This window comes from Molothrus ater, chromosome Z (genome assembly GCF_012460135.2).
Source record: "Molothrus ater isolate BHLD 08-10-18 breed brown headed cowbird chromosome Z, BPBGC_Mater_1.1, whole genome shotgun sequence".
NCBI lineage: Eukaryota > Metazoa > Chordata > Aves > Passeriformes > Icteridae > Molothrus > Molothrus ater.
Window position 1 is genome coordinate 62,037,002 of NC_050511.2, and position 14,199 is coordinate 62,051,200.

The window sequence follows — 14,199 nt, forward strand, 5'->3', positions numbered from 1 at the left end:
AAGTAGACTTAGGGCATGCCAGCATTCTCCCAGTTGATTTCCCAAAACCAGTAGGTTAAAAACAGCTAAACTTCTCAATAAATTAGTTGAAAGTCATTCCCAACATTGCAGAAGGTATAGATTTACTGCATAAAAGTGACCCGCAGTTTTTGGAGTAAAACTGGACATTTAAGTACTTCCATATGTTAAAAAATAAACAAAAAAAAACCCTCCCATCCCCATGAAATGTTTCCATGACTAAGAGAAAAGCCTCATAATTATCAGGGAAAATGAGAAAAAGTAATGGAACCTGTAACTTGGAGTGACTAGAAACAGAGAGACAGAGCTTTCTGTGTGTCATTAGTTTTTAGCACAATGCTTTAAAAATATGTGAGAAGTTCTAACACTTTTTGCTCTTTCCTAATGAAATATGACCTTAATGGTGATAGGTGAAACTATATAATCATATAATTAGGAGTTGTTGGGAAGAGCATTAGTGTTTCAGCTGTTAACATCCTTCCCTCTTAGCCAACACTGAACAAAATTTACAGAGATGCTGGATGTGCTATCCTTCAAAGGAAATTATCAGCAAAAAGTTCAGAGAGTTCTGTCTTTCAAACAGCTTATGGCACATTTTATAAAGGTTGGCACTCAGAAGAGCATCCAGACTGGGCAATTCCATCTGTTGAAACCCTGCTTGTTGCAATTCATGGATGCTATGAGTGGAAAATAACAATTTTGAATTCAGAGACTCAGAAAAATATTTATTTGTTAACTGAGATGTGAAACAGGATATTTTTTTTCCTTGATGGTATAAGTTTCAGTGGTAGTTATGGTGATTTTTGACTCACTGGTTTTTGAATAAAATCAATTTCTACATGCACTATTTTATGTGCATGTAGTTTTCTGCAAATACCAGAAGACTTTATTTCTAATTTGTATTTCTCTTCTTATGTTTTATGGTTTGCTTTTGGATCTAGAGAGCGGTCTCCAGCTTGCCTCAAAGCCTGTCTCATGCCTTTCATCAGAGTAATCAGATGGATAGTGGAATGGGATCCACTGAAAGTACTTTGCATTCTCAGTTCTTCAGGACTGCACAGCCTTACAAATACAAGGTAATATAATTGCTTATTCTATCCAGACTTTGCTTAGGACATATCAGGCTGTTAGTAATTTTATTGACAAATTTTAGACATGCTGGTCAGGCTCTTAGTTTTTATAATTCTACTTAAATTGCAGTGGAAACAATGCTTTACTGCTCACTGCTCACAAAGTACAAATCATGCCATTTTATTGGTGAAACCAAGCTCAGACTCTGTGATAATTTTTAACTTCCATCCTTTAGTTGCTAAGGGCTTTAATTCACTGACGTGTAGTATCACCAAATATCTGAGTATCAAGCATGTGTGAAAACTCTTCTGAATTTGGAATAAACATAGGAGTTTTCTGACTTTCCTAATGCTTTCTCATGATTGGCTTATTGAAGTGCTACAGTAAGACTGTTAAGAAGAAGAAGAAGATTCAGAGAAAGAATGATAGAAGAGCAAAGATTTGCTTTAATATCAGCTTTAATATCTATCTGTCTATCTATCTATCTATCTATCTGACAAAACATTAAAGTGAAATGGATTTAAATGGCTGTGCTGGAATTAGTCAGAGCCAAAAAGAACCCATGACAGCACTGAGACTTCCTCACTTACATCAGTAAGACTCTTTTTCCTGTACCATTCACCGAGAAATACCCAGATGTGAAAGTATAGCAAATGGGACAGAGGAAATAATCTTTAAGGATCTAAAGTGTATAATTCAGTCTACTGTGTACTTTTTCTTCTATCATGACACATATATAAAAGAGAGTAAAAGGGGATTCCATGGGGAATCATGGTGTTTGGAGGGTGCCCAACACTATGGAAAGGGAAGTTATGAAAGGCATGGATGCAGAGCAAGGTGTATTTTTCCTTCATTAATGTTACCAGCTTTTTAGCATTGGTAATCTGAACATAGTCCTAGCTGTGGTTTATGACTTAAATTTATATAGCTATCAAATAATTTTCTACTTGCAATTCAGATTTGCGTGCAGTTTTATTTTCATGAATCTGAACCTCAACCATTCACTGGGATTTTCTTTGTGTTTTTTTTTCCTTCTTTTGTTTTTTTACAAATTTATAGGAAAGATCCAGCCCTTTCCCAAAGTATAAGAAGAAATCAAAAGAGGATGTAAACTACATGGAGAACTGTGAGTCAACTGGCTTCATCTACCCGTATAATGACCTCCTGGTTTGGGCAGTATTAATGAAAAGACAGAAGATGGCTATGTTCTTCTGGCAGCATGGAGAGGAAGCCATGGTCAAAGCTGTTGTTGCTTGTAAACTCTACAGAGCAATGGCACATGAAGCTAAACAGAGCAACATGGTGGATGACACTTCAGAAGAACTCAAGAAGTATTCAAAGTATGAGTTCTCCCTTCATTTCAGTTTAAGTTCTCTGGTGCTGAGAATTGTTAGAGACTGCCCTAATCCACTAAGAGTTACTAAAGTTAGTGATGCCATGGATTATGGAGTATAAAAAAATACTTTCAGATACTCACTATTGATGCTATATAATGGATCTATGTACAGGTGTGTAATGTTGAGAGTTAAAGGAAAACTATTTGCATATTACCTGAATGCATATTTGAAAATATAGGTGAGTAATGTATAGTTCATTATCTGCTAAATGGTCAGGTGAAAGGCTGAAATTTCCTTTGCAGCTTTTCTTCCAGTTCAATTTGTTAAAAAGCCATATGGCACATAGGTCTGCACTGTTCAAATTTATAGCAAGTAGTAATGAGCAAACCAAAATCAGTGCTTAAATCCTGCTCTGTGTAAGACTAAGTGGAAAGTGAGATACCTGATTGAATTAAAAGGGAAGTGGAACAAAAATTTTCTTTGAGTTTGTAATTTCCATTTAGTGTTTTCTGATAGTTTTTCTGGTTAGAAATGTATTTTCTGCTTTGTAGATTTCATGCTTAAGATTCAATAAAACTTAAGGTGCAATAAAACATACTTTGTTCTTTTGTATGCAGCTCCAAATCTTAATTTGAAGAAGGATATGAGCTTTCCATTAAGAGTCTTCTCTGCAGAAGTGTTTTAAAGTCAGTCCAAAAAGAAGAGACTTTTGCAACTGGCTGCAATGTTTGCCCACAGTGGTGGTGAATCTGTTGGTTGAAGCAAATACAGAGAACTTTGTAGGGTCCATTTTGATCACTGAGTGAGATTAAGAACAAAGCAAATGAAAAATGACAAAACAGGATGGCCCTAAACATTGTGATTAGGACTAAACAGTTAGGTTTTACATCCGGAATTGTTTTTCACTAGGTATATTGAGAAAGCAATGAGAAAAATGGGAGAAGGCATGCTTACTGAGATTGATAGCTGAACTTGAGTTACCAGAGTATTCACAGCAACCTCTTTTCAGCAGTAATTCTGAGTTTGGACTGAACCCTGTTATATTGACTGTTAATTCCTTTCTGCTTTAGAGAATTCGGGCAGCTTGCCTTAGATGTGCTGGACAAAGCATTCAAACAAAATGAGCAGATGGCCATGAAGTTGCTGACCTATGAACTGAAAAACTGGAGCAACTCCACGTGCTTGAAGCTGGCTGTGTCCGTGGGGCTGCGGCCTTTTGTGTCCCACACGTGCACGCAGATGCTGCTGACCGACATGTGGATGGGACGCCTGAAGATGCGGAAGAACTCCTGGTTTAAGGTAGCATTGCTCTGTTTTTTTCTGACTATTTAGGTGCTATTTAGATGCCTAATATATGGGTTTTTTTGGTTATGGACACGGCTAATGCAGTTTCAGACAGCTCTGCTTAAGCATATGTTGGAATGTGAACATCTGGGGAAAAAAAGCGAGGGAGGGAGGGAAAACAGTACTTGCTTCTGTTTTATTTCTTTGCAAAAGCATGTGTGGGATCACATTAGGATGAAGGATTTTTTGTTGCTTTTCCCATTCTCTGAGCACTATTCAGTCCTTTCTCACCTGCTCTTGGTTCCCCACATTGCCTATTCCTTGGCAGAGCTGCTGGTGGGAAGGATGCTTTCCAGACACAGGGAGCTATATTGAAAGCATCCCAGATACAATGACACTCTTCAAAGCCAGAAATCAGGCAAGAGCAGCACAAATCTTCAGAGGCTGTCAGACTCTGTGATACAGATTCCCAGCACCAGTGACTCCTTCTGCAGCCAGTGGAATTGCACTGGGTTTGTGCTGGCACCAGGCATAGCTGACTGTGGCCTAAGGTTTATGCTATCACTGCTTAATTAATCTTGTGTCTCTCTTTTAGGTCATTATGAGTATTCTCCTGCCTCCCACCATCCTGATGCTGGAGTTTAAAAGCAAGGCAGAAATGTCTCATGTGCCTCAGTCCCAAGACTTCCACCAGTTATGGTATCACGGGGAACAGAGCCCAGTCAGCTCTAAAGATACTTTGGTTAGTCTGTGAGCATCAGTCATTTGTGTGCCAGAGTCTGTCTGTTTACCACAGTGCAGTTCTCAGGAGTGAGAAGATGCTCATCAGGTGGAATGAAATGGCTGGAGGCCAGTTCTCTCCAGAAGTATGGATGAGGTCCCTAGTTTGGATATGGACTTAAGTGAATGCGGTACAAGTTACTTCATCTGTCCTGGATGTCACTTCTGTGCTGGCCATAATGAGAAAGTCCTTTCCAACCTCACATGTATTGCTAATGCAGGAAGGGAGCAGTCCTACCTGAGGCAGCTAGGAAAAGTGCTCACACACATTCTGCTTAATTATCTATCAATCTCTAGCAGAAGAGACTGCTACTGATTTTCCTTAAATACTCTTATACAAAATACTGATCAGGCTACTGATTTTCCTTAAATACTCTTATACAAAATACTGATCAGGCTACTGATTTTCCTTAAATACTCTTATACAAAATACTGATCAGGCTACGGATTTTACTTAAATACTCTTACACAAAATACTATACAAAATATACAGACAGTGTAGCTGTGCCATATATGGCATCTTTCACAGAGTGCATGTTGATTATTGCAAATGAGATATTTGTAACCAGAAAAAACCAAGCTACAGTAATGGTTGGTGTATTCAGAACTAAGTTTAGACATTTGTGTCTGTCTTCCCTCTGAACCAACACTACCTTTGCAATTATAGACCATTGTTTTTTACTTAAAAAATGCTGTTTTCTTTTGAAGAGGGGTTATGATGTAGAAAAGGCTGTTCAGAAGTCTGATGAAAGCCAAGGAGATGGTGGACAAGGAAACCTGACTGGAACTAGAAAAATCTATGAGTTCTACAATGCACCAATTGTCAAGTTCTGGTTTCACACGGTTAGTCATCATTCTAGAACTTGGAGTGATAAACCCCTCCTTTGGTCCTTCAAATGCCACTTAATCCTGCTTTTACTTTTTCTAGCATGGATTTGCAGTCACTTAGTGGTGGGTGTAAATGGGAAGCCATTTGAATGTTTCTCTGACAGTTAAGTGTAAAGATTGTCTGCTAAAATCATGCAACTGAACTAAAAAAAAACAAAACAAACCAAACCCAAAAACCCAGGAAAACAATCATAAGGAACTAAAGAAAAACTCAAGCACAGCCTTTTACAGTGGTCAGTTGCAAAGGCTGACATAGATTTGAAGGTGACCTTCTGTACCTTTAATACTTCACTGATATTCATGTTCCTTTCTTTAAGAATTGTCTCTGGAAAAGCAAATATTTATCTGTAGGGGATCATTTGCTATAGGAAATGTAAATTTATTAAATCAGTTTTAGTAACCCTGTGTCAGTAGAGCTCAAGATGTTTAAGATCAGGCTGTGATCATGTATTTTCCACCTAATATCGTTCCTGTGTTTTGGAAGGTACAGATTAACCAGCAGTAACCTATTTAACTTTGAGAATTGTTGCTCATCCCTAGGGAAGGCTAGGATAAAGGCATAAGACTGCCCTTGCATTCAAAGAATGGTGTGCAGATCACAGAATAAAATCACAGAATAGTTATTGTTGGAAGGGACCTCTGGAGACCATCTAGTCCAACATCCAAGATAAAAAAATCTGTCTCTTTTATGGGGATGAGCATATGCTGCAGTTGTTTACCTTCTGCTCCTACCTGTTTTTTCAGCATTAAAGTACCAATTTCTAATGATGTTTAGGGACATTCCCATAAAACAAAGCAAAACAAAACAAAACAAAATTTTTAAGAACTGGAATAAAGATTCTGGGCTCAAAAATGTGTGGCAGTGTCCCAGTAGTTTGAGTACCTATAGTGAAGCCAACCAGCTGTTTTATTTGCAGAAATTTGCTTGAGGTTTTTGTGTGTATGGATTATACACCATGTGTTTTGCAGATGTCGTACTTGGCATTCCTCATGCTCTTTACTTACACTGTATTGGTGAAGATGGAACCAAGACCAAGTGTGCAAGAGTGGCTTGTTATCATTTATATTTTCACTACTGCTATTGAAAAAATCAGGGAGGTAAGTTTTTCCATTTGCATTCTCATTTTTCTTATAACCAAGGAAGACCTCTTTGAAGAATGCTAAATCCTGCTTTGTTTTATGGAGAATTATACAGAGAATTCATTTATTGGAATTCTTTTATTTGAAGACCAGTTCTTAGGCTGTCAAAATGCATCTCAAATTTTGGCCTTGATTCTCTACCTTTCTGTGTAGAGCTGGTTGGTAATGTGTAGGTGACTGCTGAATTGAGATTTAGAACCTTGATGTAGGCACCTGGTCCTTAATTTTCTTGAGCTGACCTAGTAGACTTCTTTTATTACTAGACTTCTCGTAAAAATTACTAGACTTCTTTTATTACTAGACTTCTAGTAATAAAATTTGTCTTTAGATATTTAATCTGAGTGAGAACTTGTTATGAATTAATAGATGTTTTACATAGAATAATCTATGGTTCTTCCTCAAGTCTAGTCAGCCTTCCACAAATGCACTTGGAAAAAACTACAATCAACTTTTAATGCTGGATTTATTGAACACACACACACAAAAAAAAGATACTCCAATCAAAATTATTGCAATTATTTGCAGCTGATTAGACCCAAGCTTCTGAATGCAACCTGAGCTCCAAACCTGAGTCTAGGGACAAATGCAGCAATGTATTTCCTCAATTATTGGATCTGCTCTGACATGCTTTCACTGCAGAATCAGCACATAACAAATCAGCAAACAGTAATGTGAATAGTCTTTTGTATGACTTTTGAAATGCTGTGCTTTCAGAGGAATAAAGCTAGCCACAAAAAGCCAACCACAGTTCTGAGCAAAGGACACTGCAAATACAGATCACTCAGAAGGCTGTGAAATCAGTATGAGAGAGGTGAAGGATTCCAAGGGACAGTAAAAATACTTTTGAAATCACTGTTGTGCTCTTGCACCATCTTGATGCTGGGACAGCAGAAAGAACAGCTCTTCTTTCTGGTATCATTGGTTGGACACTTTGAAATTGATGTCTTTACTTGATTTTCTTTATCCATGTTCTAGTTCTGGTCTGTTGGAAAAGACTTTGTAGGACACTGTTTTAGCTGGGCAGCTGCTTAGCTGCTGAGGGCCTTGTTATATATAGCTGCAAACCTCTGTTGCTCTAGATTGTATCAAATAATTGCTGAAGCCTTAGGCCCTGCAACTAGTTACTCATGTGATTTAGTCTAGATCACTTGTCTACATTTATGTGGTCATCTGCATAAATTCTTGCAGGATCAGGGCATAATGTTTCAAAATCTCTCCTTTGCTTGGTACTTATCAGTGTAATCTCACATAGCACTGCATAATTGGCCTCACTTGTGGCAATGTGCAAACATTTTATTTGCCTCCTCCCTAGGATTCCACTTCACATGCTTGCTCAGTGAAGCTTAAAATCCCTTTGGGGCACCTTACAGTTCAAGGAGTGAACATTTCATTCTTTACCTTGCTTGTTGCCAGCACTTCTTTTTTTAACCTGTCCTTGGCAGAATACAAGGATCTTTCATTATATTTTTGGTCTGAAATAAAGGACATTAGTTATTTTCCCAGTGGCAAGGTTAGGCCAGCACTTTCCATGACTTAGGGGTTAATGAAAAGGCCATTGCAGGTCGTGGCCATCCCTCTAGAAAATGCTTGTTAATTTCTAATAATATGTGTGCATAACAATTCTTTACTGGCTGCTCTTTTCTGCTGAGCTATGTGCCCTTTAGTGAATAGATTCAGGTTCAGGATCCATTTCTTTTTCAGGAAGAGCTATCCCATTTGATGTGGCACACTTGAGCAACATGACACGGTAGATTAAGCAAAAACCTCAATTGATGATGAATGGCAATATGCAGTAAATGGGTCCAAAACAAAAAAAAAAAAAAGGGGAGGGGAAATGATACATTCTCAAATATCATGAAATAATGCAGACTAATGCAGAAATAATGCAGAATAATGCAGAAAAGGTTAAATAATGTATATGTGATTTTAATGGCTTTTTTCTCCCAATTCTACCTAGGTATTTATCTCAGAACCTGGAAAATTCTGTCAAAAGGTGAAGGTGTGGATTTATGAATATTGGAATTTTACTGATTCTGTAGCTATCATCCTGTTTATGATTGGTTTTGGTTTGCGGTGGTCCAACCCCCCTGTTCAAACTGCAGGGAGGCTGCTTTACTGCTTGGATATCATATTTTGGTACACTCGGCTCCTTGATCTTTTTGCTGTGAATCAGCATGCTGGCCCATACCTGACAATGATTGGGAAAATGGTAAGTACTGTGCTTTGGATCAGTATTTCTGTAGCTAAGGCATCTACCTTCAGGAATATGTAAAGCTCAGAAGTAACAGAAAAGAAGTGGTCTAAAGGCTCACAGTGAATGTTTTACTTGAAAATACCATGATTTTTTTGTTTGTGGGTTGACCAAAATCAGATTGCACTTTTCTTTAATTTATTAATTATATCGATTTATTCACAAAAGCCATTTTTACTTAATTCCTTAGAGAAGGGTTGTGTTTGAGTTAGTTTGCCAATCTAGCTTGGTAACAGGAGAAAGAAAAGTCACTGCTTCTTGGATATGAGCTCACTGTGACAGGTTATTCCCCCAGCTCTTGGAAACAGTATCATTATTGTTTTACTTGTTGATTCAAATAACTGCATCCTTGTTTATCCTTGTCACAATTTCTGTGAAATCCAAGTTAATCTTGTTTCTCTTTTGCTGTAAGAACTGTTGTTGAACAACTGTCTAGTCCTGGGGGACATGTGAAGATTCCTACTGTAATTTGCCTCCTTTACTGAGACCTCTCTTCTTAATACTTTTATATTTTGTCTTTCATGGTGATTGTTTAGGAGGCAAAATAATTTTCACTGCTGTTCCTTCCTCTCAGTTTGAAAGAAGCACCACTGAGCAAAATCACCATTGTAAGATCTCTGCATTTTTTAGATCTTGCTTAAGATATAAGAGGGACAACTGAGGCAAGTAGGGCTTTTTTGGTCTAAGATGATTTTAACATCTATAAAATGCTCATGTAGTCTAGGTCATAGAAACAAAATATTTTTATTTCCTCCAGCATATTAGATTATTACCCGTGGTTTTATATTCTGATTTGAAAAAACAGGGATTGATACTCTTCCCTAAAATGAATGTCTTCTTTATATATAATTAACACAACTAATTCTTTTACACAAACATGTCTTCCAGACAGGAAACATGTTCTATATTGTGATCATGATGGCCATAGTCCTGCTGAGTTTTGGGGTGTCACGAAAGGCAATTCTTTCACCAGAGGAGCCTCCTTCTTGGACACTGGCACGCGATATTGTATTTCAGCCCTACTGGATGATGTTTGGTGAGGTCTATGCTGGAGAAATAGATGGTAAGTAATTTTGATACTATAGCTCACAGCTTAAATTTAATATGTGGAGAAGCATGTCTTCTGTGGTCTTCTGAGTTTTGACTACCTACTGAGTCTGTTCTTCCTTAAACAGTTCTGATTTCAATATATGTATGTACATAATGGGTAATACTGCATGAATGAAGTTGAAAATATGAGCTTCTTTGTGAAAAATAAAGAGGATTAAACTTTAAAACCTTCAAATTTAGTGCTTCAAATTAAATATACTGCAAATATCAGGGCATAGTACATGGGAACTAATACTAAGATACTTCCTGGTCAGGGGATCTGCCAGTGAAATAAATTTCTAGTTAAGTGAATCCAAAGCTGCTGATCTCTTGGAGAAAAGAGAAAAGCTGCCTTTAAGGAAGAAAGAATAAAGGAGGAAAAGAAAGGGAGAAATAAGCTGCCTGGCACTATTCTTAAACAGATAAACCATGTGCACATAGGAGAACTAGAACCGATCAATGTAAATAGGAAAAATTGTGTACCTTGATTATGGCTTTTGCCTTGTTTCAGTAAGACAGAGGAATCAGGCACCCCAGAGATATTTAAGCATTACTGATGTAAGGCACTCTCATGCTACTGACTGAAGGTATAAGTAAAACAGTCCCTAAAATAGAAAAGAAGTAATCCAAAGAGAAATATATATTTAAGGTACATAGTTCAGCATAGACCCAATTCATTAAAATAATCGACCATGTTGCCTCCATTATTACTGCTGAAACTATCACATGTATTTTGGTTATATAAATCAAAATTCTTTTAATGAAAGCACATTGTTAAGTTCCCAGTTTAATCCATTAATCACTTAATAATTCTAAACCTTTAGAAATTTGACACTTCCCAAATAAAGCTATGATTTCTCTAGTGACTCTTTATCCTGCAGAATATATCCTGAATTTCGGGCTGCTTCTTTATAAGTATGTTTCAAAGAGTTAAATTTGATTAGAAATTAAAAAGGTTGGGAAGTATTTATTTTTACGATTTAAAAACATCAGGAAGGATCCCCTAATTTTCACTATTTGTTGCTTTACGTCTGAGGCGCTCCTGTCTTAAGGATCAAAGATTTGGATTTCAGCTTACTTGGGTAAAAGCCATCCCCCAAATACATTTCAGCTGCGTATTCCCCCTTAACAAAAAGTGGAATGACTGGAATAATAACTGATTTGTATGAAGTGGTGCCTGCACCTTCTGAACAGTGGTAACTAAGGTGGTAGTAGCACAAAGGGGTCTCAGTTCTCCTTTCAGTAGATGTTGATCTTTAAGTTGGAAATTTAGTGATGTGAAATCTCTGTGAAATTAGTGAGGACTATTCTGTTTCTTGCTGAGACAAATGAGAAGCACAGGCCATTGCTGTGCTCTGCTGTGGTTCCTGTGCTACCCATTCTGTATGTCTTTCATTTCCAGTTTGTGAAGCCAACGAAGACTGTCCTCCTGGCTCCTTTCTCACACCCTTTCTGCAAGCTGTCTACCTCTTTGTGCAGTACATCATCATGGTCAACTTGCTCATTGCATTCTTTAAGTAGGTACCTTGGTATATTGCTGCAAAAGCAACTAAGGTGTGTTGTGCCTGCACTTGTGGAAAGGTTTTCACCAAAAATGCCTCAGCAAGGGCACGTTGATGGTGGTGTTGTACCCCATCAGCCATGGGGGTAAGTCAAATGAAGGAAAGAATGGTGGTAGCCAGATGGTGCAAGGAAAGGTATAGTGAGAAGACAGCTAAACTCTTTTGCCACTTAAAAAGAATGTGACTCTGTGAGAGTGGACAATTGCAGTTGGCAAAAAAACCAGCATTAATTCATCTGTTAAGTAGTTTTCCCTTCCTAAAAGTTGTGTTTGTTGTGCTAAAAGCCTATATAACATTCATCACAGGGCAGGCCAAACTGGCAGATAAGTGGAAGGTGTTCAAGTGAAGAGGATAAAGGAGGAGTATGCTTTTCCTTTAGGAAATAATTTGAAAATTCTTACTTACTTTAAGCAATCCCATATATTCTAGACTGAAATCTAACAGTAGTGTTTCCAGCAATTTGCCTTTTAATGTGTGCTGCCACAGTACAAAGGGGTTTTATAGTAATTCTATAGAAATTCATAGTACTTTACCAGTGTCTTTATAGTAATTCTAAACCCTTTATGTTTTAACAGGAGCCCCTTGAAGTGGAGTACGTTCTGTAAAATATTAGTAAAGAGCAGCCTAACCCAAGGAGTTTTTTATTTTTTCTTATAGCTCTAGCAATTCTGGGGAAGAAAAAGTCAGCTGCAGTTTAAAAAAATTCAAATTAATAAAAGAACTCATTCACATGCAAAAACCCCTGGACTATCAAAACTCATTCTATTTCCATTTCCAATAAGAAATCCCTTTCCTGAAATTGTGTCAAGGAATCAAGCTATTATCTTACACATTATGTATTATTTTACATGTGTGAAATTGTTATCTGAATTATTTCTGGAACTGAACCTTTAGTAATGATGATATTGTAAATCTTCTGTGTCGTGATTTGATTGTTCCAGAAGTGGGACCAGAAATGGGTGGGTATGAGAAACACATTTAATTATGCTCTCAGAAGGAAAGTTGATGTTTTTGTGATTATATGCTGGCTGTGTAGAATGACAGTGAATCTGAAATTACTAGAAATGGAATGCTAGAAACCACAACAATTCTTTCCTGTGCTTGAGTCTATCATAGTAGATACAGAAAATTATTCAGTGCAGTCACGTTTATTACTTCTGCAGCTCCAATGAGTATTCTGCAGAAGAATGGCTCATGTAGCTGCAAACTATTTTGTCACAGTCTTCCATTAGCCTGACACCTACTTTTAATCCAGTCCAAAGAGGCAAACAATGTTGAATTCTGTAGTTAGGGTATATATTAAAATTTAAATAGTATGACTGGGATTTCAAAGCCATGTCAGTAGCATCTTTTGCCCAGCTCCCATTAATGTGAATGGGAGTTGGATCTCCAAATCTGTTGGGCAGCTTTGAAGATCTCATTCTAAGTGCACTAGCTGCAGGCACATGACTTGCTAAGCTGATTTACCTCTGAAGGAATGAGACCAGTGTTAGATTAGCTCTGTAGACAAGTGTCTTGTGCTATATTGGGAATATTTACCCTCCTTCTCCTCTCCTCTGTGGCTCTCTCCTCAGTAATGTTTATTTTGACTTGAAATCCATCTCGAACAAGCTCTGGAAATACAACCGTTACCGCTACATCATGACCTACCATGAGAAGCCGTGGCTGCCTCCACCCTTCATCCTCCTCAGTCACATTGGGCTTCTGGTAAAGTGCATCTTCCACCACCAGCCCCCAAATGAGTCAGACCAAGAGGAAGGAGATGTTGGACTAAGTAAGCTGGGAACCAAAAATAGTTCATCATCAGTCCCATCACTGTGGAGTTGAGCTCCAAAAAAAAAAAAGAAAGGGGGTAATGCTTTGCTTTTGGCTGTTGCTGTGCTGCATACTGTGCATCAGTCAAGATACCTCACAACTCTGAGGTGAAATAAAGGGACAACAACTTACTGTGTAGGAACTAAATAATATCTTATTTTCAAAGAAATTAAGCAGTGCCAAAGGTATAAATTCTATGTTTGTCATGAGAAGACAAATAATTCCTTTATCACTACCTGGGGAAAGTAGCGGCAGAGCCCAAGGGTAGAGGAGATCCAGTGATTTCAGATGCAGAGAGGCTTCCTACCTCCTTGCTGCTTTTGTCCCTTTGTGCACTGGATTATGACTGCACCTTACCTTCTTCACTTTTCCCAGCCTTCACTTTTATCACCCAGAGAAGGGTGGTAAAGCCACTTTTCTTCATGCCAGATCTTTCCTAATGCCTCCTTAGTCCAGTTCCCTGTCCCACTTTCATCAGCTCTGCCAGGAGTAGCCTGGGCTATTGTGGGAAAAGGACCTCAAGATAATGGGATGGAAAGTAGTGGGGATTGGTGGTGGGTGTGAGGCAGGGGAAAAGGTGACTGTAACTACATCTAAAAAAAATTGGGAAGCATTGGTATCTAGTATTGTACAGTCTCATCCTTTTTGATGTATTGTAAACCCTGGATGCCTTATAATAGAGGTAGGCAGATCCTGTGTGGGCTATGCCTCACTTAGAATTTTCTCTTCTGAACATGAATCCCTGAAGATACCTGGCATGCTCACAGGTGGTTATAGAGCTCAAAATAGGCTTACCTAATCAATGCTTGTCCTGGTTTGAAAAGGAAGTGAGTTTTTTGAGATGCTGTGTTCAACCCAATAGGTGCTCAGATTTGAATATTGCCACCTGGTGTGGCCACTCAGGACATGGGTACACCTCTGACTAGGGGGAAGCTCTCTTGGCTCCAGACAGTGAAGGGTTCAG

At 38.1% G+C, this 14,199-nt stretch overlaps 1 protein-coding gene across 1 annotated transcript in view; it reads left to right on the forward strand.

The window, feature by feature from the left end:
- The window catches only part of TRPM6 (transient receptor potential cation channel subfamily M member 6), an 84,629-nt gene that overhangs the window by 33,433 nt on the left and 36,997 nt on the right, over positions 1 to 14,199 (forward strand). Inside the window, exons 16-25 of the mRNA XM_036403779.1 lie at positions 960 to 1,094; positions 2,149 to 2,429; positions 3,497 to 3,725; positions 4,306 to 4,460; positions 5,201 to 5,333; positions 6,348 to 6,476; positions 8,476 to 8,727; positions 9,658 to 9,832; positions 11,261 to 11,375; positions 12,995 to 13,194. Of these exons, the coding sequence (XP_036259672.1) occupies positions 960 to 1,094; positions 2,149 to 2,429; positions 3,497 to 3,725; positions 4,306 to 4,460; positions 5,201 to 5,333; positions 6,348 to 6,476; positions 8,476 to 8,727; positions 9,658 to 9,832; positions 11,261 to 11,375; positions 12,995 to 13,194 (1,804 nt within the window). The remainder of the gene's footprint in view (positions 1 to 959; positions 1,095 to 2,148; positions 2,430 to 3,496; positions 3,726 to 4,305; positions 4,461 to 5,200; positions 5,334 to 6,347; positions 6,477 to 8,475; positions 8,728 to 9,657; positions 9,833 to 11,260; positions 11,376 to 12,994; positions 13,195 to 14,199) is intronic.